Source organism: Diabrotica undecimpunctata, unplaced genomic scaffold (assembly GCF_040954645.1).
Source record: "Diabrotica undecimpunctata isolate CICGRU unplaced genomic scaffold, icDiaUnde3 ctg00000310.1, whole genome shotgun sequence".
Lineage (NCBI taxonomy): Eukaryota > Metazoa > Arthropoda > Insecta > Coleoptera > Chrysomelidae > Diabrotica > Diabrotica undecimpunctata.
The window spans coordinates 523,049-548,675 of NW_027311893.1; the positions used below are offsets into that span (position 1 = coordinate 523,049).

At 32.8% G+C, this 25,627-nt stretch overlaps 1 protein-coding gene across 1 annotated transcript; it reads left to right on the forward strand.

Annotated features, from left to right (window-relative positions):
- Nucleotides 1-2,747: 2,747 nt before the first annotated feature.
- On the forward strand, nucleotides 2,748-3,434 carry LOC140431166 (uncharacterized). Its single transcript, XM_072519078.1, has 2 exons — nucleotides 2,748-2,883; nucleotides 2,989-3,434. The coding sequence occupies exons 1-2, from the start codon at nucleotides 2,748-2,750 to the stop codon at nucleotides 3,432-3,434; spliced, it is 582 nt and encodes a 193-aa protein (XP_072375179.1).
- The last annotated feature ends 22,193 nt before the right edge of the window (nucleotides 3,435-25,627 follow it).

Consider the following 25,627-nt stretch of genomic DNA (forward strand, 5'->3'; position numbering starts at 1 on the left):
AATCCTTTATCTAATATGGGAGACAGATGAAGCAATCTGGATTTTTTGCTTAATGGTTTATCATTTAACAAACATAAAATTTCATCATAAAAGGATTCTGCTTGTACAAGTTTGACTAATAAAATAAAATAATAACTTACGTATATCACGCGTATGACTCATTTCAGTATTTCTTTGCTAGATTATAAGTATTTGTTACTAAGAAAATATTATATTTCATTTTTCCTAAGGGAGGTAACAAAAGTTGATAAATTATATGAATAAAAGCTTTTATTAGTTTGTTATTAATTATATTTAATTTTTATGTTTTAAACTTACGTACATTATTAGATATAACTGCCTTTAGTAAAACCTTAATTTTTATTATTGCTATAACTGTATCTCATATTTACTCAATAATATCAAAGCCGTCGCAATGTATACTGTTTTCACAATGAAGTATATTAAATATGTAGTCGTAGATATTGATGAATTCATTGTTATACATTTACACCACAAAGTACCAGTTGCATCAAATTACTGTTCAAAACACTAATAAACGTAATTTAATATGCACAAATAATATGCTTTGCTATATTTATCCAATATTACCAAGAATCGACTAGATCATAATTTGATAACGTCCCAATTTAATGGTTTAATCAATAACCAAATAAAATATCTAATCAACCACTTCTAATTTAATTTTCCCTATTGTGTTTATTTAGCTCATTAATTTTAATTAGTTTGCAAAACCAAAGAAGTCTAATAAGTAATGAACAATTTATTTTGTGTGGTTTTAGCGATCCCGATACTACATAAATTCTTTAATTGGGTAACTAGCATCCGGCTAATTTAACCGACTAGCCACTTTGGCACACGAATTGACATTAATGGGGTAAATGGGACCTAACGAAATACAATATAGATACAGTTCCAGTTTAATTCACATCAGCCACCATTTGTTTCCGTATATGTGACAATAAAACTTCATTTTTTTACCCGTAGCTAATTATATATTACTATTTATACGTGGTTAAATATAGCGGAAATAAAATTATATTTTAGCTATGTAACGCCAGGCGTTTCTCTTCTCAGGTAGCTTTAACTTTCTTGGTGGATCTGTTAGTTGTTGTCTCTGGAATTCAGATATTCTGACATTATTGTCACAAAATGATTGCATTGCTCCTGTAGTGATCCTTTTTCAAGTTGGTAAGAACAAACAACAACACTTGTAAAAATTATATTTTGCTTTTTGGAGCTAAAAGAGGAGCCTAAACAATGACTGGGCTTGGAGATAGGATAAGCAAAAAAATTGAAACGTTTGCGAACGGCTACTCGTGTATTGGTTGGAGGACAAGGTTGTTGATAAGAATTCCTCTTGGGAGTACTGGAAGAACTAACTGAAGCCCACACGGCAAAAACGATGAAACTCAATTTTTATGGTAAAAGGGAATATTGTATCAAAAAACTACTTGTAAAAAGTAGATTAGAATCGCCTGGGCGGCTTGGCAGTATCGCTGAAGTCTAAAAGACTTACTCACAAACTAAATAATCTCATTCACGACAAAAATGCTGAAAGTCCATGTGAAACACTGCAAAAACGTTGTAAGTCTTTCTGCGCGGTCGCTATACGACGCACGGTTAAAAAGATTAGTCGTTAGTGAACTATACAAAAAAAACTTAAAAAAAAATTAAGCGAAAGAATACGAAACAAATGAAATATAACAGCAAGCAGGATTCGGAGCAGGAAAATCATATTTTTGCTATAATTCAACTGACCGAAAAAGAAGTATCAAGCAACCAAGGGATTCATCGCTTATTGGTTGATCTAACAAGATAATATCATACGGTACTAACCGGTAATACCGTGTAACTAAAGGATTGTGACAGATATGTCTTTCTGTGCTTCTGTTTAAAATATATCTAAACAAAGTCTTGAGGAGGTTGCGACAATCCTGCTCTAGAATAGGCTTACAATTAAGTGAAGATAATACTTTGTATAGCCTTTATTACGTGAATCGGAAATGCTTAGCAGGTGTTTAAAGAATAATCTACAGGCTATAGATTGAAAACATAGGCGAGAATAGAACCAAGGGACCGAAAGGCATAAGACGACGTTATGAAAACCAGAAGGAAAAATCTATTTCATTTTTTTGTCTACGAAAGTGTTTTATAAGCTTTTTAAGTTAGTGTGTACGTGTTTCTTGTAATAATAGTTCTGTATTAACACTAGAAGCGCGACCGTTCCAATTTTGACTCATTTTAAAATTCATCTCTGTGTAGTAAATATTCTATACTTTTTATAGCCTTAAATTTTACGACATTTTGTGAATTATCTGGTACATTACATACACAAAATTATATATCTACTATTATAACTAATTTTTTGGTTTTTTTACGAAAATACCTTAAAGCGCGGATGGGTCATTCTTGATCCAGCTATCTATATTAGTATAAATTATTTACAATTGATACATACTAATTTATATTGGAATTTAGGGGTTTACTACTTATAACTAATAGCAATAAAATGGGAATGTCGAAATACATAACACCGTCTGAATGGAGGGGATACCATACTTACGTTCGCCAGATCGTCCATCGCACCACGATCTCGCGTCGATCCGTTCAGTCGATTTTGAATGAGTTCAGTGAAGTCGAGTTCAGTCAAGTGGTAGTACGTTTTTTTTACGTTTATTGACTACATATAAAGTGACGTGACCAAGAATAATCGGCATTTGACTCATCAACAACTTGTTGATGCAATGAATGAGATCTTAGAAGGCGAAGTATTATACTCTTCATCTGATGCAGAGTGGCAACAACCAGCCCAAGTTGATTCTACGTCCGATGACGACACGGAACCGATAGTGCCTCAGTCTGAGAGTAATGTTGTTGAAGGTATGTTGTATGTTCTAATGTGATAAGATGATGATACTATTTCGTACTTTTAAGTATTTTTTTGTTCTGATGTAGAATGTATTTTTTTTCAGTGAATAACGACAGCCTATTCGCCGAAAGCAGACGTGGAAGTAAACATGGCCGTAGTCAACCACCGGTCAGAGCAGAAGGATGTAATTATGATGTTCTTTCTCAAAATTCCTGTTGGCTCAGAAATTATAGCTCCTGATGGTACACTTTGGAAGATCGAAGCATTGTATAATACATCTGCTCGTAGAAGAGTACATCAAAACGTGTTCAAAGACATTTCCGGGCCTACACCATATGCCCAACGTCGTGTCGATGAAACGTGTAACAGTGCTTGGCGATTTCTTATTCACGATAAAATTTTAAAACATATCACCGACTGTACTATTCAAGAAGCACGGCAAGTTCATTCAAACACTTGGTCTCTAACAATAGAAGAGTTAGAAGCATTTATAGCTATAATATATGTACGAGGAGCCATGGGTGCTAAAGGTATAGATTTGGATTCGCTGTGGTCCGAATAGTGGGGCAATGCTTTTGTAAAAGCGGCAATGTCACGTGACAAATTTCGAGAAATAATGAAATATTTAAGATTCGATGTCAGGTCTACACGATCGCAAAGACTGAAACGCGACAGAAATTTGGTACAATTTCATTGAAAATTTACAGAGCAGCTACGTTCCAGGACCATACATCACTGTCGACGAGCAACTGTTTCCATCAAAGTGTAGGTTTACTTAGTTTATTGCCTCAAAACTCGATAAATATGGTCAAAAATTCTAGATAGCCGTGGACAAAGACACAAACTACATTGTCAACGCCTTTCCGTATTTAGGGAAAGACAAAGAGAGACCAAATAACGAGGGCCTCGGTGATTATGTGGTAAAAAAGTTGATGCAACCATATTTAAAAAAGGAAGAGATGTTAAGTGTGACAATTTCTTTACGTCACTATCACTGGCTGAATTTTTGAAAGCGAATAGTACTAGTCTCCTTGGTACTATGAATAAAGCTCGACGTGAAATCCCGACTTATGTAAAGTACGCGAAAGAAAATTTATACATTACAATAGGGGAGAGGGGGGTTAGTGTGGACATGGGGTTAGTGTGGACATAGTTAATTATTTAAAAACTCGCATTTAAATCTGCCGCCCAGTCTGTTCAGGAAGTGACTATTAACGCCACCGAACACCACGTAAAAGTTGGTTGAAATATTTTCTATAATATGGCCGCCAGTGACAGAAAGTGATTTTGTGTGTTGTATCCATTTATTTCACACGGTAAGTAAAATTATACTAAAATTGAAGTTATTGAACTAATTGTATACCTAAGTTAGTGTATGGCTTCTGGAATATTTAATTACTAAATTTGATATGGAATGAGATAAAATTATCATTTTTCGAAACGTCATTCCATTGTTACTGTCAAACATGGCGTTCGGGGTTAGTGTGGACAAATCATCAGCTGTCCACCCTAACCCCACAAATGATTATATTTCCAAAAATCATGTGATAAAAATCGCTTTTTTGTTTCAGATGAGGACTTACAGTAGAAAAACGGCGAGAGCTGATATTGATGAAAAAGTTGTAGAGCGTGCAATAAAGGATATCCTAAGAAAAAAAGGAAGCTTGAGAAATATTGCAGAGAAATATGAATTGAAAAAAAGTATGCTTCACAAAAGAGTCATTTTGGCTAAGAGGAACCTTCAAGATGCTAATATACCCTCTGGTGATGATTCAGGTAACGAAGATGAGTTAGAAATTGTTAGCTTGAATGTTTCTGGCGTCAATAAATTTCGAGGTCGCCAAATATTTTCTGATGAACAAGAACAACACATTGTCAATTATCTTAAGAAGGCGTCTCGATTACATTATGGCTTGACTTACAAGCAGGCTTGTACCCTAGCTTTTGAGTATGGTAGTGCTCTAAAAATAGAAATTCCTTCGAATTGGACTAAAAATAAGATAGCAGGAAAGGACTGGATATATTCATTTATGAAACGACATGGAGATTTATCTCTTAGAAAACCTGAAAATACAAGCATAGCACGAGATGCAGCCTTTAACAAATCCAACGTGGATTTATTTTTTGATAATTACATTGGAGTTTTAGATAAATTTAAAGGAAGGCCAGAAAGGATAATAAATTTAGATGAGACAGGTATACCCACGGTCTTACCACCACCCAAACGTATAGCTGAAAAGGGAAAAAAACAAATAGGAGCTGTGGCCTCTCAAGAACGCGGTGAAAATGTTACAATGTGCGGAATTATAACAGCCACTGGACAAGCAATACCTCCAGTTTTCATATTCCCCAGGAAGAATATGAAAGACCGGTTCTTGGATGGTGCACCAATAGGGAGCATTGGTCTGGCTCATCAGTCTGGCTATATGACTGCGGAATTATTTTTAGAAGTACTAAAGCACATAAAAATGCACTTAAGTGCTTCTAAAGAAAACCCTCTACTGATATTAATGAATAATCATTCAAGTCATATAAGTTTGGAAGCTATAAACTTAGCTAGAGAATCTGGAATTACTCTTTTATCGTTTCCGCCACATTGTAGCCACAAACTACAGCCGCTAGATGTTGCAGTATATGGTTCTTATAAAGCTGCATTACGGGTTGCAATGGGAGACTGGCTTCAAAATCATCCAGGCAGACCTATACAAATATATGATGTTGCTCAACTGTGTGGTATTGCTTTTCCTGTGGCATTTACAATGAAGAATATAACATCTGGATTCAGATCTGCTGGTTTATGGCCAATAAATCGTCTTGTATTCACCGATGAGGATTATGAAGCTACCGCAACAACAGATAGGAATCAAGAACCGCCAACAGCAATGAACCCAAGAAATCCTGAAGATCCTGAGCGAATATTAGAAGTTGCTTCAATCTCCACAAGACTGCTACCTGTAGCTCCCATTACGCTTTCACCATCAGTAGCAACTACATCAACAGCTGTAATTACTCCTGAGAGCTGCCGCCCTTTTCTAAAAGCAGATCGCTCATCAAACTCCAAAGCAAGAAAAAATAAAAAGTCGACTATTTACACGAGCACACCAGTGAAAGATCAGTTGGAAGCTGAAAAAGAGGCTAAAGATTTGAAGGAAAGACGTGCGCAAGAAAGAGCTGAAATGCGAGAAAAGAATAGAGTGAAGAAATCTCTTTCCTATGAACCAAAAAGGAGTAGGAAAGAATCTTCCTCTTCCAATTCTTCTACAGAAGTAATACTTGAATCAGAGGATGAAGGCTGGATGGAAGATGATGGTCAGGACAACGATATTTTTATGGACAAACAAATGGAGAAAAATGATTTCGTACTTGTAAAATTTATGGGTAAAAAATCGGTAACACACTATGTTGGCCAAATCGTAGATATTCGAGATGTGGAGGTACAAATTAATTTTTTAAGAAAAAAAGTGAATAATTTCGTATTTCCCGAAGTTGAAGATGTCTCAGTTGTCGACAAGAACGATATTGTCGGAATTTTGGAGCACCCAGTAGACACTGGCACGAAAAGGCAAGGAAGATTATTTTCATTTAATATTAATTTCAGTTCTTATAATGTATCGTAGTTTCTTTTTGTTAACATAAAGTTTTCAGTATTCCTGTATATGTTTTACTATGCGTCCACTATAACCCCATACTCTGTCCACTTTAACCCCACCACGGGGTCATTGTGGACAAATTATTGATTCCGATTTGAATCAAAATATTTGTTCTATTAAGAAAGATACAAATAAAATATTCACATCGAAAGTTGAGTTGATGTTTATAGTAAATATGTGAGGTAAGTTCAGCAATAAGAATCTTATACATATTTTTTAATTTGCTAATAAGTAAAAATGGTCCACAGTAACCCCCTTCTCCCCTACTTCTAAAGACAGGTGATATCTCATTAACCATTTATCAGGCCAAAAGCAACAAAAATGTGGTCATGCTTAGTACAATGCACTCGGATGTACAAATTGCATCCACTGAGAAAAAAAAACCTGATACTATTAAATTTTGTAATGAGACAAATAGCTGGAATAAATGCCTGGATCTTATATAAAGCATTGAATAAATCGCAAATCAGTGGCAGAAATTATATTCTAAAGCTAGGAGCAGAACTCTCAGAAAAATACGCAGGGACTAGAGCTGCTGTCAAACGAACTGCCATCCCAGACGAAATCGATGAACCTCAAACAAAGCGAACACGTTGTGAAATCAAATCAGAGTGATCTGGAAACAAATTATTTGTAAAATGCCACGAGTATAAAAAAACAGTCTGTAAAAAATGCACTTCCACACAATATGTTGTATGTTCATTATGTAGGTAAGAGCACTATCTAGTAATGTTTTATATTAGATTTTCACTTTGTTTATTACTATTATTAATTATCAAATAAATATATGATATTTTGTTCCAAGTTTCTTTTTACATTTTCGACTTAGATCATACGGTCAAAAATGACCCGTTCGCGCTTATAGGACTGGTAGAAATGTCAGCGCTTCTAGTGTTAATGATTGTTAGTGCTCGTGAAAGAGGGCGAATAAATTGTAAAAAATATATTAGTTATGTATGTCTGATACGGTTGAAGGCTTGAAATTTCAAAATTAAATAAATAATAATAACTTTGGAAGCACAGTGTGCAATTTAATAGTTCAAAATAACCTAGCACTTTATAAATGCCCTAAAGGAGCTTTATTAAGTCGTCTAATATTAAAATAATTGATTAATAAATTAGCTACTAAGTAGAAACGGTGACCCACCTAGTTTTGGAGAATGAAGACATTATTATAATAACATTATATTAAGCGACCCTTTTCTAAAAGAACGAAGGAATGTATTGATTACTATATCATTAAGGAACTAAAGATAAAATAATACAACAGTTTCTACTTACAGGTAATGAATACATAATACAATCGTATCATATTAAATTACATACCAGGAACGTTCAGCATGTTATTGCTGATATTTTTTCAAATGATAGTAAATCAGATGTTAAACAAAAAAATTATTTTAAATATGTAACTATAACCAAGATTATCAGAGAAGTTATGTAAAATAAGCTAAAACTGGTTGCTGGACAGTTTTTGTCAATGATATGAATAAATTGATAAACATGAGATATACACAACTCTTTAAAAAATAAAAAAAAATTTTCAATAAAATCCTTTATAAAAAGGTATATAAGAAACCCATTTGGGCTATGTTAAATTGACAAAACGTTTTCGGAATAAGTATTCCATCATCAGTGTCAGGTTAATACATGGATGTAGCCACTAAATATGGGGGTAAAACCCTTTAAAAATTACTAAATGAAATTTAGTTTACATTATGTCTAGTTTAAAATTAAGATGGTAAAGTTACCGTTGGATTGGTAACATGGCGACATATGACTCTACATTAAGTTGCAAGGGATTACTTGAATGGGGTCCAAGATCCAAGGGTCCAGATGAATTACCAAGCGAGCTATTAAAGTTGGTCAACGAGAAAAACCTAGACATAATAGTAGAACTGTTCAACGCTATCTATACTACGGGAATCATCCATAGAGAAATTTTGACATTAGCATTTGTGTGTTTACCAAAGAAAGTGACTGCCAAAGAGGGCAATGACTATCGAACCATAAGCTTAATGTCACATACCTGAAAAATTCTGTTGAAAATTATCCACGCCAGAATTCACACTAAACTGGAGCTGGATATTAGTGACACACAATATGGGTTCCGCAATGGTATAGGTACCAGAGAGGCACTATTCTCCTTCAACGTACTGATGCAGAGATGTTTGGATGTTAACCGTCCTCTTTACGTCTGATTTATAGACTACAATAAAGCGTTTGATAAAGTAAAACATGACCTACTCATGGAAATTCTAAAAAATAAAAACCTAGATGAGAGAGATTTAAGGCTAATAACAAACCTTTATTACAATCAGCGAGCAATAGTACGAATTGAAAAAGAGACATCTGAAGAAATCGAAATAAAGAGAGGAGTCAGGCAAGGCTGCATACTATCACCTCTATTATTTAACGCTTATTCTGAAGAGTTAATTTGAGAAACTCTGGAAGATGAAACAGTAGTCAGCATAAGAGTAAATGGAGTCTTAGTTGACCACATCAGATATGCAGATGATACAGTAATAATAGCCGATAGTTTACAAGACCTGGAAAGACTCATAAGTAAAATAGTAATGTGTAGTAGGGAGTACGGACTCTCCCTCAATATCAAAAAGACGCAGTTTATGAAAATTTGTAAAAACATCCATAATACTAACAAAATCTTGACAGTGGAAGGCCAGCAGATCGAAAGAGTAAAAAAGTACACTTACCTAGGAACACTTATAATAGAAAATAATGACTACACTGCAGAAATCAAAGTCAGAATCGAAAAAGCACGTTCTAATTTTATAAAAATGAAAAAGGTCCTATGTAGCAAAGATTTAACATTAGCTCTTAAAGTACGCCTAACAAAATGTTACGTATACAGTGTACTATACATGGAGTGGAATCATGGACGTTAAATCTAGACACAATGAGACGACTTAACGCCTTTGAAATGTGGACCTATAGAAGAATTATGAGGGTGTCCTGGGTAGATAGAGTTACGAACAATGAAATACTGAGAAGAATAGGTAAAGAGAAGGAAGTTATGATGCGGGGCGAGAAGTATGGCATCCTGCGACTCATAATGCAAGAAAAGATAGATGGCAGAAGAATCATCGGAAGAAGACGAATTTCATGGCTCAAGAACCTGAGAGAATGGTTTGGATGCAGCTCAAAACAACTATTTAGAGCTACTGCCTCAAAAATTAAAATAGCTATGATGAAAAAGAAGAAGGTTATCCAAATTTGGATTCTCTTTATACTTACTAAATAACTGTTTGCGTTTCGTCACCGCATTTTCGCAGTCATTATTCCACCATGGTTTGCATTTTTCCCAAGTTTATATCTTCTAATAATTTGTCGTAACTATCGTCGATTACATTAAATGATTTTTCATATAGGAAACTGCTAAATTTCGTCCAATCTTGTTAATTTTCCATATTTTATGACTTTTCTCTGGCAGGGGCTTCCTTTAAGTTGACATCTCATAAGTACTGGCAAATGGTTGGACCCACGGGGATCTTAAACTACCTTCCACTGAGATATTTGACTGACATTTTGAGATCATATCGTAATATCAGTAGCACTTTTTCTTTGACCTGATTTAGTAACAAGAGTTTGTTCTCCTGTGTTTAAAAATACAAGATTTAATGACTTTATTGCCTCTAACAGGTTTCTTCCTTCGAAATCTTCTAAATCTGATCCAAAAGCCGGATAATGCGAATTAAAGTCCCCACCAGTTATTCATGGTTTTGGTATGCTATTAAAAAAAATTAAGAAATTGTATCAGTGTTATTCTATTAAACAGTTTTATATAAACTAACACAAGATAATTTTTTTTATATTGACTAATTAAATACCTATTTTTAATAAGTATAACATTTTATTCGTTACAACTGGCCAATTATTTCTTCATTTTTTTTTATTTTCCTTTAAGTAATTTTGCTAAAGCTGTACAGTACACTTTTTCCTCTCATGTTCTATAAATGAAACATAATCTTTATTACTTTCAGTTTATTTTATTTTTAAAAACAAAGTCATCAGCATGATAATAATACTATACTTAGTTATTTAGTGCTTCCTACAGAAACCAAGAAATATATCATTATGTCATAACAAGTCTGGAGTCAACAATATTACCATAACAGATTTTCTAAATAGTAAATGAATACCTAGATCATAATATTAAATTGCATAGTACAAGCGCACTTGATGCAATTATATACTCTGAAGAATTCATATGAACTTAAACGCCACAGGACAAAAATATATTACCTGCTTTAGCAAGTTGATAATTAAAAGAAAATTGTTTATTTTCACCATGCTAATTATAGAGGTGCTTTATGAAGTTTGGAAAAAAGTTCAGTTAGATAATTTTTTTTTATTTACGTTAACGTGCTCGGCAACTATGGCCACTCACACGAGGGCGATAACAAACAACATTAAAAGAGGTACTAATAAGTTATATCATATAAACATAATTTAGGGTTTATGATACAATAATTATATTTTTCTAAAAAACTGAAGAACTCTGTCTATCTGGTTTAGATCACTCAGAATGTCGCCTAGCTGCCGCTTTAAATTTAGCTGTCATCTTACTCTTAGATTACCGTCTTACGGTTACTCTTCAATAGCGGTCAATTATTTTAATACCTGAGAACTACATGACTTTTGAAATTTAAAAAATAAAGGATAGGGAGCACCTTGAAGTCCAAAAAAAAAAGTGTTGCTACTGACACAGTTCCCTACTTTTAATATTATAGTTAATAAAATATGTAAAAGATAGAGTAAAAGAAATATTGTCATGTAACTTCTTATAAATAGTTTAAACAAGCCTCACGCTACAATATTAAATTGAACTATAAATCCTATCATTCAACGTATGCATTGAAGGAACTAGGAACACAAAAAGAATATTACAGCCTTGATCAAGGTATGTATTAAAAAAAGAGTGGGGTCAGCTCATTTCAAAAGCCGTTATCGACTTCTTTTATGTCAAGCGAAACAATACGCAAAAACAATACCCACCCGTGTACCAGCAAAAAATGTTTATTCGTCGATAATATACGTAAAGCTAAAGGTCACTAGTAGAGGGGCGGGAGGATTCTGAAAATAAAGGCAATCGAGGGAGGCGGAGGATCATCGTGCGAATTCCCGAAAACGGAAGAGGGTCCCGGGCCCGGAGTCCCGGCATCAGTGGCCTCGGTGATCGTTCATCGAACGCCGGCTATAGAAACCGATTTCCAAACCATTGTGCATGTTCTTTATTGGTGTGGTCTTCTTCCACTCGACTTTATATCGTTGGATTCGAATTATTACCGCCGTTTACTATTTATCTCCAGGGATAAGTCCGAAGAGGAATGGAAAAACAAGTCACAGCAGCGATAGAGAATGTGCTATCTGGTTTATTAGGTTTATTCGGCGACTGTTTTAGACGTGATTGTATGTTTATTTTTTATTATATTTTTGTTCATGTAACAGTCAGATATCTTGTCTAAATGACCTTGTACAAATATCGTGTATATGCTAATTTGCGTTTTATCGCACCAATTACATTTCTACGAAAATGTGTAAGGATATTTGTATTGGTAATAAATTATTCTTTTTATTTAGACCACACCTAACGTAAACCATAAATGTGGGCGTCAGTATAATATATAGAACTTTATGATTTCCATTATCTTTGCAAAAAAAACGTGTTAACTAGTCTACATTTTATTGGACGTATCTACAATGGTTTCGAATAAAGAAAAATACAAAGATTCGTTAAATAATATAGCGTACCTATATAAATTATGTTTAAGTATCAAATTAACAACAATAATTTTCATTCTAATCTGCCTACTCTTACAAACACCATTTTAAATTGACACACATTGATTTTTTTTGGTACAGGAGACAGTCAGTCGTATTTCTGCTATCTGCAATAGTATGTAATATATTTTATTAACTAGGGTAAAATAAACTTAAACATTCGTAAAAATATTGTTTTACACCTTGATTCTGACAGGTGCCACAACAAAAAAATGGTTCGTTTTCGAAGTTCGAACCTTTGGCAGAATTAAGATATACAAATTAAAATAAACAATTTTATTTTTTGCGAAAAGTCTCAACATATTTAGAGTGTAAATGAACGTGGCATTTTTGACAAAAACAAAATCAGTGTGGTTAGAACACAAAGTGGCCAACACCATTTATTTTCTCGTACAGCAGTGCTGTAATTTGCTATGCTGATATGTTTTGTTTGTATTTTTATAACGCTGGACATACAACTAGTTTAAAAAAATCGAGTTTTAATTTATGCGACCACAAAAGTATTTTACCAGTAAAATTACTACACTAAAAATAAAGTTGTGTCGAAGGATTAAAATGTCGAATATTTGGAAAATATTTTTGTAAAGATAAAATGAGTTGGGAAATTAAAGAAACTTAAATTTAGTTACACTACTACCTTCTGGTTACTGGTTAGCAGCCCAAATGATAGCGTATGCAGACGATATTGCACTGGGTAACAGAGATTTAAAAACCATGCAGAACATAATATTAATACTAGATAAAGAAGCAAAGAAGAGAGGGCTAGTAATAAACCAAAGCAAAACGAAATACCTCAAGTGTTCAAGAGAGAATACGAACATAGAGAAAGAAATTAAGCTTGGTGCATATACATTTGAAAGAGTACACCGTTTCAAATACCTGGGAGTGATGGTGAATGATAGAAATGATAGAACGGATGAAATAAATGAACGCATCCTACTGGGTAATAAAACCTACTGGAACTACCAAAAATTCCTGAAAGAAAAGCACATTAGTAAGAAAACCAAATTAAAAATTTACAAAACTGCAATCAGGCCAGTGATCACCTATGGTGCAGAGACGATGTGCCTTACACAAAAAGATGAAATGAGGTTGGAAATCTTAGAGAGAAAGATAATTCGACGAACAATGGGACCGGTGAGGATAAGTGTAGGCGAATTTAGAAGATTAACCAATGAAGAAATTCAAGAAGTCATCGAGGGTGAAGACATAATCAAGTTCGTGAAGACGCAAAGGCTCAGGTGGCTGGGACACACAGAAAGAGCTAACTGAGACTCTACGCTAAAGCAAATAACTGGATGGAGACCAACAACAAAGAGACCAAAGGGAAGACCCAAAACAAGATGGAGAGATCAAGTCTTAGGAGACATAAAGAAGCTGTGAATCTACAATTGGAAGGAGCGCTGTCAGGACCGGAAAGAATGGAGGAAATTTGTAGACAGGGCCAAGTCACACACGCTGCTATAATAATAAAAAAAAACAACAGCGGACTGATTCTTTGCAATAAATGAATCAGAGAGCCCAAAAGGGCGGCAAACACTCCGTCAGGAGTGAATAAGCCACGATGATGATGAATACCTTCTGGTTGGTTAAAAAATGCACAGATTTAAAAAAAAATTAACGTATTGCCAATAACAAATTCTACAAAAAAATGGTGCGTTTTCGCACCATGCGTTGGAGCTAAATCGGTTAGCAATCCAATATCTCACTATCATTCGTGTAACCTGATATTTCTATTTTTGTCTTCACTGTCTAACCATCGTAAAATATTCTATATTTTGTAAAGATCTCTTATTTGGTTATTTGTTACTCGTCCCTTAATCTTGTCCCAACAATTGACCTCATCCTTTTTGACTTATTACACTCTTTAAGCTAATTTAATTTAATAGATAGTTATACTACCAGATACATAAATCTCGAAATTTGTTTTGCCGTTTAGGTTCTCTAAGTTATCATTATCCTTAGCCGTTTTGAGTGCAATGCTGAACATAGGCCTCCCATAAATAAGTCCATTGCATCTGATCTTGAGCACCTTGAATCCCCTTAGGCTCGATGCGCTTAATATCGCCCGACTACCTTGTTTGAGGACGTCCTTTATTGCGACAAGCGTCAGGTCTAGGTTTTAGTTCTAAAATTTTCTTGATCCATTAGGCAAGTTTGTTACATTCAAGGCTTTTTCACTAACTTCTATGGATAGGAATATAGCATTTACGGTTGATTTCTTTTATGAAAATCCTTATTGCTCTTCACTAATTATGTATTTTTAATAATTTTATTGGTAAATATTTTTTAGAAATAATAGCGTTTTATTTTCCTAGCCCTTAAAATTTTGATTGTTTTATAGCAATATGTGACTACCCTATTTTGTAGACATTTTTTATTACGCCTAAGTATGCCTTTTTTCAGTACCCATGTAATTAGTTCCATCTATGTATCGACTAAGCACTTTTGCCATATAACCAACTGCGTATTATAAACTCAGCTGCATTCTTTTTAAAGTTCTCACTAAGAATGTTTATTATTACCATTTAGTTTGGAATAAGAGTATAATATAAACCCAAATACCGAGTTTTGAGGCATTATTAGTTTTCTTGTTACGATAGATGGCAATCTTAAATAATTAAAAGTAAAAAGACAGTTTTTTTTTTAATGGCATAGACATTAGTCATTCAGCCAGTTGAAATTGATTTTCCAATCAGACAAATACACAACTCTATCCCTAATAGAAAACTAACGGATAATTAATAGAAGAATATACGACAAGGAAACTTACAGGGTCACTTGCTTCTCGTCTAGGGGCCCATCAAGACATTCTTAGTAGACAAACAAAACTGGGCCACGGATAAGGTGTTATAACATTTAGGGTAAACAAAGGATACAAATCTAAATTTCCACACGATCATGAAAAATTCCATTCTCGCGTACAAATTCTATAGAACTGTGCATGTGTCTGACAAGAAATCTATAATGATATTATATACTTGTTGTGAGCCTGTAGCCAGTAGCGACTGGATATTGAATGGTGCATACATATTAAATTCAATTAATTTTTTGTAGACAGAGTTTGAATGCTGTTGAAACTTAGGACATTAAAAAAAGATGTGATCAAGATCACCTAGTTTTCCGCAATGTTTGCAATTATCATCTTCAATCACATTTATTTTATATAAATGACTTGGATAACAAGCATGTCCAAAGCGTAGTCTATTTATGGTAGTTATATATTTACGTGGAGATTTAAAATTCTTAAACCAAGTAGTTTGTGGAATAGCTGGTTGTAAAGTGGCGTATCTTGTTGGGTTTGTAAAGCAGTAAAGATTCCATTGATATTTCCATGTCGATAGCTGATTTTTTTTAAAAATCGTAATGGCATCTGATACACATAAAGAATATGACAATAAAGTGCCTGATATTATACTGGTTTTAGCTAAGTAATCTACATATTCATTAACTTTGAGCCCAATATGTGCCTTAACCCAAATAAATTTTATATTAAAGCCAGAGTCTGCTAAGTGCTTTAATTGATCCTTTATTAAAAAAATAGTAGGATTACTAAATGTTTTGGGCAAACAAGTATTTTTTATGTTCTGTAAAACTGAAAGACAATCTGAAAGAATTAACGATTTTTTAATATAAGAGTTTTTAACATATTTTAAAGCTTCGAGTATGGCCAATGATTCAGCCGAGAAAATTGAGAACTCATTGGAAAGTTTGTACTTAAATTCAGAATCTACTGAGGGTAGAAAATAGGCACAGCCAGTCCCTTCTAATGATTTAGATGCGTCCGTGTATATAACTGTGGCATCACTATAACAGTTCAAAACAGATCTCAGAATATTGTTACTCAATTTGATGTAGTCACTGTATGTGGGTATTATAACTTCAGTTTTATGGAAGAAAGCAAAGAAGTCTAAATTTTTGTCCACTTTGGCCAAATTCTTTGAAAAAATAGAATTGTTCTGTAAAGCAGTGCACAAAGGTGGAGATGGCTTTTTAATCCAATATTTGTGAGTTAGGTCTGATTCGTTAAGTTAACATATACTGGAAAATAATTTGGGATTTGTTGAGTGGGCTTTGAGTACCCATTTTTCGCTTAATAAATTTCTTCTAATTTCAAGAGGAGGTTCATAAGCTTCAACATGTAGTGGTTCTATAGGGGTAGATCTCATAGCACCTAAACAGACCCTTAAGGCAGAATTTTGAAAAATGTCAATTTTTCTTAGAAGATTTCTAGCCGCGGAACCATAAAGAGTAGAACCATAATCTATAATGGATTGTATATAAGCTCTGTAAAACAATAAGGATGTTTCAACATCGCAACCCCACCACACTTTAGTTGTCATTCTAAGAAAATTTATACCTTTGTTGCATCTATCCAGCATATATTGTATGTGTTGTTTCCAAGTCAATTTTTTATCCAGTATAAGGCCCAGGTATTTGACATGGTTTTTAAATGTAAAAGATTGATTATCAAGAAGTATATTTTGATTTAGAGAAAGGTTGTGTCTTGTAAAGACAGATACTGCTGATTTGGCAATTGATAAATTTAAGCCGTTCTTTAAGTACTATGGGGAAAGAGAACTCCATACTCTGCTTATTTTTTGCATACCGTTTTCATATTTCTTACTTTTTGTATAGACACAAAAGTCATCTGCATATTGTATTATTTTAAATGGAATGTTGTTTATTTGCATATTATGTATGTCAGAGGTGTACATATTAAATAAAATTGGCGATAATACCGAACCTTGTGGTATGCCGTGATAGTTGTGTCGAGATCCTATTAGTTTGTTATTACGGTCTCTGACGTAGATTATCCTGCCTGTATAGAAACCGATAATTGTGTTCACGAAAGCAATTGGCAAATGAAAGAAATTTACTATTTTGAACTTCAAAGTTGACAAACAAACTGATTCATATGCTCTTTCAATATCCAAGAATAGGGCTGTTAAATAGTTATTCCTAGTTAAGTTATTTTGTATATCTACAACAAGTGTTGTTAAAGCGTCTAGAGTTCCCAAACCTCTTTTGTAGCCAAACTGGTTTACTGGTAGTAAATTCTCTTTTTGTATAAAAAAAGACAGTTAAGATTTCATTTCACGTACAGTGCGTCTGTGTATCCGGTTATATGTATTTCACCCTAATAGGGATTATCAGAGACGGCTATTCACAGTCGCTCTGAAAGTGAAAATAAATATTTTCTGTCTTAGGAAGCAACTTTAAGATGGCTTCGTATAGACGCAAATAGCGACATCTGATAATAAAACCCGTAAACTAATTTTTGAAACCAAATTCAGATTTATGCCTTAATCTGCCTTCTAAGAATTGCAAGGCAAAACAGGCGTTGATGAAGATGTTAATAGAGACATGGGGAATCTAAAAATTGCATTCCACGACTTGTCTCCTCAACTAAGCAAAAATCCTTAGCGAATTTGGTTTCTAGTACTCGTACAGAATATATCGGAATCAAAGTAAAAAGACAGTTAAGATTTCATTTCACGTACAGTGCGTCTGTGTATCCGCTTATACGTATTTCACCCTAATAGGGATCATCAGAGACAACTATTCACAGTCGCTCTGAAAGAGAAAATTAATCTTTTCTGTCTTAGGAAGCAACTCTAACAAGGCTTCGTATAGACGCAAATAGCGACATCTTATATTAAAATCCGTAAACTAATTCTCGAAACCAAATTCAGATCAATGCTTTAATCTTTGCTTTCTAAGAATTGCAAGGCAAAACAGGCGTTGATAAATATGTTAATAGAGACATGGGCAATCTAAAAATTGCATTAAATGAGATGTCTTTATTAACGTCTGTTTTTCCTTGCAATTCTTTGAAGGCACAGATTAAAGCATAAATCTGAATTTGGTTTTAAAAATTAGTTTACGGATTTTAATTTTTAATATCAGATGTCGCTATTTGCGTCTATACGAAGCCATGTTAGAGTTGCTTCCTAAGACAGAAAATATTTATTTTCATTTTCAGAGCGACTGTGAATATCCGTTTCTGATGATCCCTATTAGGGTGAAATACGTATAAGCGGATACACAGACGCAATGTACGTGAAATAAAATCTTAATAATCTTTTTACTTTTATTCCGATATACTCTGTACGAGTACTAGAAACCAAATTCGCGAAGAATTTTTGCTTAGTTGAGGAGACATGTCGTGGAATGCAATTTTTAGATTCCCCATGTCTCTATTAACATCTTTATCAACGTCTGTTTTGCCTTGCAATTCTTAGAAGGCAGATTAAGGCATAAATCTGAATTTGGTTTCAAAAATTAGTTTACGGGTTTTATTATCAGATGTCGCTATTTGCGTCTATACGAAGCCATCTTAAAGTTGCTTCCTTCAGTGTCATCCTAGTCAGTCTTGTTAACTTTGCTGACATTTTCATCCTTTTCATTTCTTTTAATGACTTTTGTCTCTATATGCTGTCAAATGCCTGTAAGTCGATGAACAATATGTGTAGTGCTATGTCATGTTCGTAGCTTTTTCCGATAGTTTGCGTTAGTACGTGTATTCACAAATAATAAATAAATAAAAACTGTCTTTTTCACTGCTACATTTTTTTTTCAATAAATTCACACATTGATTTGGTGAGAGTAAAAGAAATGTTTGGTTTATAGATGATAAGAAGGTGCATAACAAGTTTATTAGGAAAGATAATCTTATTCATAAGAGACTCAATACCTTCCAGATTGTAGCCTACAGTACTTATCTTAGACTTTTTAAAGAAGACATTATGAAAGTAATGACATACTCCCAGTTTCCTAAAATTCGCATTATTCTGAGCCTAGTTTCCATAGAACATTTCTTGAAGCAATTATCATTTTTTTCCCAAACTTTATGCAATATATTGTTTACAATCTTGTTTACAGCACACTTGAAAACGAATTGAGAATCTAAACTCATGGCGACTTTTTTTTTTAAATGCTAAGTATCCAGTTTTTTTACATGGCTCTCTAAGGATTTCACTTCGGCTATAAAGTGGCTGATATTGCCTATTCTTCTTCCAGAAAGATTACTTAGTTTATTATCGTACGCACCCGATACTTGCACCACTTGAATTTCCAAATCTTCTGTATTAGAATATAATGTTGGAGTTGTGTGACAACTGAATGATGCAACGAGTTCTCTGAAAAATGTGTAGAATATAAAACAAAAATAATAAAAAAAAGCTAGCATACCACTGCTCCAATGTTAAATTATTGTAACATCTTAAAAGACTATATCATATAGTTCTTTTTTAACGAGATTTTTCATATGTTTAGGAAAAAATATTCAACGTTTTATTGCAGATCTTTTCCATTTTTACATTTTTATATATGTTGTTATTAAAATTTTAATTAGTTAGTTAGTAACATTTAGCTTTATTATAAGCCGTAACATATTATGTTTTCCTATTGTGGCAAAACTGTACATTAAAATATTTTCAAAAAATTCATAAGTATTTGTTAGGATTATATCTTTGTGATGTAATAAAATTAACAAAATTGTATGTTTGGTTGTCCCGCTTTATACTTGGAAAAAAGCAGTTTTTTAAAGTTTTTTTCGAAAACGTAAACATGAAGTTTGCTCAGAATTTGTCAAAATAATTCTAATAATCATATATACCTTCTCAAATTTTTCCAAATTGTTTGAATGTGTAGTTTGTCTTTTGGGGAGTGCAGATTAACCTTAGTGGTTGAGTAGTTTGAAATGAAAAAATAATCTAATTCGAGGCAGAAACTTGTGCTTCACAACATATGAAATATATTATTAAACAGCTCATGTCCTAAAGAATCAAAAGAAAATGATAGACTATTTTCAAGCAACTAAAGTCTTATAACAATAAGTTATTGTATATATTAATAATTTCCTAATTAAGTAATCTTCCTTCGGGTTCGAACTGTCTGCGTTCTTTTTACCATCCGCGTATCAACATATTAATAAGATTTATACGATGAATTTTACGGGGTCATATATCTTTGTTAAACAATTTTTGTATCTTTTTAATAAAATAGTTGTATTGTATATATTTTAATAAAAATGTTTACACTCTGTACAAAACTACCTACCCATGCAACTTTCAGGTTTAGTTCGTAAAATGATAAATATACCATATAGCGTAAAAAAGTTCGTTGCCTACTATCAGTTATTTACCTTAAAGCGAAATAGTTTTCACAGTTTTCGGTTTATTACTTTATCAGTTAATTGAGTTAGCAAGTTTATTGACACTTAAAATATTACGAGTATTTTGAGACCTCGAACGTGATATCGTTTGAAGCTTATGAATCTAATTTCTTCCGTTTCTTTAGGTAACCGCCTGATTTAGATTTTATGGTCTCAATTTTATGATGTTGTAACCATAAATTACAGCTTAATAGTGTAGACTGTCGCGTAATACAAGCGATTTGTACTAATGATGAACATAACAGTCTCAATTCCGTACATATTTGAAACTAACGTCTTCAGGTATTATTATTCTAGTCTAGGACTTAATTTCAATTTTTTTTTAATAAATGAATGTTGCATTCTATTTATTGAAGTTATACTTTTATACGCGCGCTCCACGTTGGAAATTTGTATGGGAGTGAATCTGTGAAACCATTACATATGTAAGATAATGAGTAAGAGAGAGACAGAAGATATATTTTCTCTCTCTTCCTCTCTCGAATATAAAAATGTTCCTTTTGTATATATAATTTAATATTATATATATATATATATATATATATATATATATATATATATATTATATAAAGATATATATACCTATAATATTATACAATAATAAAATATTTATTAATATTATTATTTATGTGATATGTTTTGTATTATTTATTAAATGTTCATAATTATATTAGTCTTTTGTATTTCAAAATAACAATCTCAATAAATCACTGTATGATCCAGAACTGTCAATTTTGAAATATCTTTGTGTCATGTCCTCGGTAGTATAGTAGTCAGTATCCCCGCCTGTCACGCGGGAGACCGGGGTTCGATTCCCAGTCGGGGAGGACTTTTTTATTAATATTATTACATTATTGTCATTTTTAAATACTTATGAATATTGAATTTTAATTTGTATTGTATTATTATATGGAATTATGTTGCACTGTTGTATTGTAGTGTATTTTTTTATGTATATTATTGTCATTTTTCCATTTTACATTTTCAAAATATTGATTCAATCCTTCATTGTTAGTAAGTTGTTATTAATTCTGTTTCTCTTTCTGCTATGTCTTACCTACAGAATTACATATGTAATGATTGTGCAGATTGACTCCCAAATAAATTTGTAACGGCGAATGCGTGTATAGAAGTGTAATTTCCACCGGCAGTCCCACTGGACTGCCACACCCGTTTTTTATATTCTAATGTATGTGATGCGGAAGCTACAATGTTCAGGCTGCGTAAGTTTTACTTACTTACTACACCAGGCAGGTGTAGTAAGTAGCAATACAAAACGGGTACAGAGTACAGGTAAACTCTTTACCAATTAGAATAAATGCGCTGGTAGATGGTACAAATTCATCACCACAATAAAACCAAATTTTAAAATGGACCTAGATAGATTTTTAAACTAATCACTAGCTTACCTTCATCCCATAAGAGGTAAAGACCATAAAATGCATGTACACCGCTAAGGTTTACTAATCTGACAGAAAAATGCAAATCCAGATATATTAAATGCAAAGGTTGACTGGTATTTAGGAATTCCACTAAATTCTATTGATACTTACCTCCAACTATGCAAAAAAAATTCTCTTCATTTGCACTTGCTCCTTCAACATGGACACTGAACTGATCATTGATTACGCTTTGAGCCAACGTGGAAGAAAAATGGAATAACAAAGTTGAGGACTATTTTCCGTATAATAAGAAATAACACACGATCGAAAATATTTTTATTAAAAAGTTCAAAACCTAAAACCTAAGCAGCTGAATTTTTAAATATCAAATCCATTTAGATTGGCAAATGCGTCTAATAGGCTACTCATCATAACCCCAAAATAAATATTATATCAGTTAAATTTTAAAGCAATTAGATAAAAATAACTTATAAATTTAATAGACAACTACGTAAACAAGAAGTGTAACAGATAACAGGCAATCTTTTGCATAAGAAAACTTGTGAAAAAAAAGTATTTATGAAGTATGTAAAAATTTGAATTCTCAGATGAGCGCTTTCGGCTTACAAAGAAATCTATGAGATATATAAGATTACTAAGAGCTATGCTACGATAGGACAATAAAATGAATGATTATTAAATTAGATGTGATGTCCAAAGATTGATTTATCTATGTTATTAAGATATTCTTTGATTCTTAAAGTCAGGGTTCTCATTGTTCTACTTTTAAAAACTCTCTACCTAAAAAAGGATAATCATTTTTTAAATAATATATCGTTTATAAATATGGAATTTTCAACAATCGATCGAATAGAGCAAAACAACTTAGAACGAGATCCTACAGCATATACAAGAAATAATACGAGGAAAATAACAATACCATACATAAAAGGATTATCGGAAAAGCTTAAAAGGATAGGAAATAAATTCAACATTTCCACAACATTCAAAACAACAAACACGTTGAGATCTATTTTGTCCAAAACCAAACCTAACAATGAACAAGAAAGGACACAGAATTGCATTTATAAAATACCTTGTGAATGCGATCAGTTTTATTTAGGTGAAACATCAAGGCCATTAAATGTTAGAATAAGTGAACATCAAACCTATATTAAAAATAGAGAATTTGATAGATCTCAAATATGTAAACACGCATGGGATAATAAACATAGGGTTCAATGGAATGATTCAAATATAGTCCTTAAAGAAACGGATGGTAAAAAGAGAAAAATCAAAGAAGCGGCTCTAATTATGCTAAATGAGAATGTCGCGAATTCCTCGGCAGAATGTAGTAGGATTTGGTTACCCATATTAAAACAGGATACATCATTTATGTTTTTTAAATAACAAACATATAAAATCAGAATTTGGTGTTTATTGAAGGTAAATTAAATGCACGACCAAATACTTACCATGTCGGGATAGTATTATGAGGTTTTTTTCCTGGTTTTTCCCTCATAATTTACTATGGAATCACTATCAGGAGAATTTTACTGTCATCATGGCACGTGTTTGTCTTTTTAAAGGCGAATTACATGCAATGATCTTTTCTGACGGATATTCTCAAGTTAAAGTTGATTTCATGTAATCGAATGAACTATCTTATAATTAAAGTCGTCCCAGGAACGCAACTCAACAATATCGGCAATATTATTTTAAAGTCGTCTACTTTAAAATGTATATTGTATGTCTGAATTGTCAATATAGATGAGTCAGATAAAATTAAATTATTAGAAGAATTTTTCACTAAGTAACAAAAAACAAAATTTGTTTAATTTACTAATGTTTGTAGTTTGAGAACGATTTCCGAAGTGGAAATTAAAACGTCAATAAACGTACTTTAACCTTTAATTGTGGCTTATTCCCATTTAAATAGTAATTACTTTAAAATGCCACAAGAAAATAGCTTCAGATCAATATTAAGAAAGTTTATTGTTTGTTGTATATCCGGCAATCCTGTAATTTGTCGACCGGCATTATGTACTTACATATTCGATGCACAGGCACTGAATTTCATATGGTTAATTAAGTATTTAATAAAATAAGTTATCTGAAAACTGCTTCTATTTGAGAAGCGTGAGAACTATAACTTGCTTCTATTTGAGAAGCTGAAAAATAAGTCTAACTTGCGTGCTTCTATTTGAGAAGGCAAAAATGAAGTGGTTTGTTGGGTTTGAATATTTTGAATCTGAAATACTGACAGGCGCAGCTGATACGAAACAGCACAAAGAAGGAATGTCGTGCTGATCACATAGTATCTAGTTTAGTAAGATATATTATTGAGAATAATTATAATTATTAGAATAATAAACAAACTATTGTAGAAAATATAATTAATTTTCTACACTTTTAATAATTTTGTCTTTAGTTTTTATAAAGATGGACTTGATGTTGTCTTTGGATTTGAAAAAGAGGTTTACATTACTGAATTTTTTACAAAGTACTCTTGATATATTTTTAAATTGGTTCTAAATGGAATAAGCATCAATAAATGGATGTACTGGGTTTGTTTTCTATGTTAAATGTGAACTCTTTATGAAAGGTCTTTTTTAATTTTGTGACCTGTATGAATATAGTGTTGACCTAGAGCTAAAATTCAATCGAAATTGAGAACAGAAATGGAATGCTTATAAATCCTATTTTGGATTCTACGATTTGTTTGGCCTATATGGTGTATTTGATTGATCGGAGCAGAGATGATTGTTGTCAAAGTCTCACAAACACTTCGTCTAAAGGCTAGCAACCACAGTGGACGCCTACGTTAACATGTAGCTAATTCTATTTATAACTTAAACATCCTAGTTTTAAACATCAAAGATGTAATAAAGGAATTTAACTACATTTAGAGGGTTTTTACCCAAGCAATTATTGGTTTCAAACATGTAAATCCACATAGCACTGATGATGGAATAGTTATTCCAAAACATTTTGTGATGTAGCCCGACAGGGTTTTTATCTAAATATACCTTTTATAAAGGAATTTTTTGAATAAAATTTTTAACATACGTATTACTTTTTCCAGAGCCAGATTAAACAGTAAACAGGAGAGAGGGTCTTCCTGGCGCAGCCCGTTATTTGTTTGAAAGGGTTCAGACAGTTCCCCTTGGATTGTTACTCTACATTCAACTTTTTCAAAAGTTCGTTTTGTTAAATTTACCAACTGATTTGGTACTCCTTTTCATTCCTTTGAACATTTCTTTTCTATTTACAGAGTCGTAGGCTACTTTTTATTCTATAAATATGTGATGACTAGTTATACCATACGCCAGTGTTTTTTTAAATAGTCTCAGGGTTGCAATCTGATTAATTGTTGATTGACCACCTCCAAAACCAGCCTGGTATTTTCCTATTATTCGTTCTACATACGGTGCCATACGGTATCACAATACTGTAAAAAAAATTTATACGCTACATTTAAAAGCGTAATTCCTCTGTTGTTAGAGCATTCAAAGATATCTCCTTTTTTGTGTACGGTAAAAAGTATTCCAATATTCCAATTACTGGAGAGTGATATATGTGTCTATATTTCTTTTATGAGCTGCTATATTGCCATTATGGTATCGTGACCACCTTCCTTATATAGTTCATCTGGGAGATTATCTATTCCGGGTGGTTGGTTTCTGACTAGTTTTTAATTGCGTATTTAACTTCAAAAATCGTTAGTGATTCCTCTTTCCTT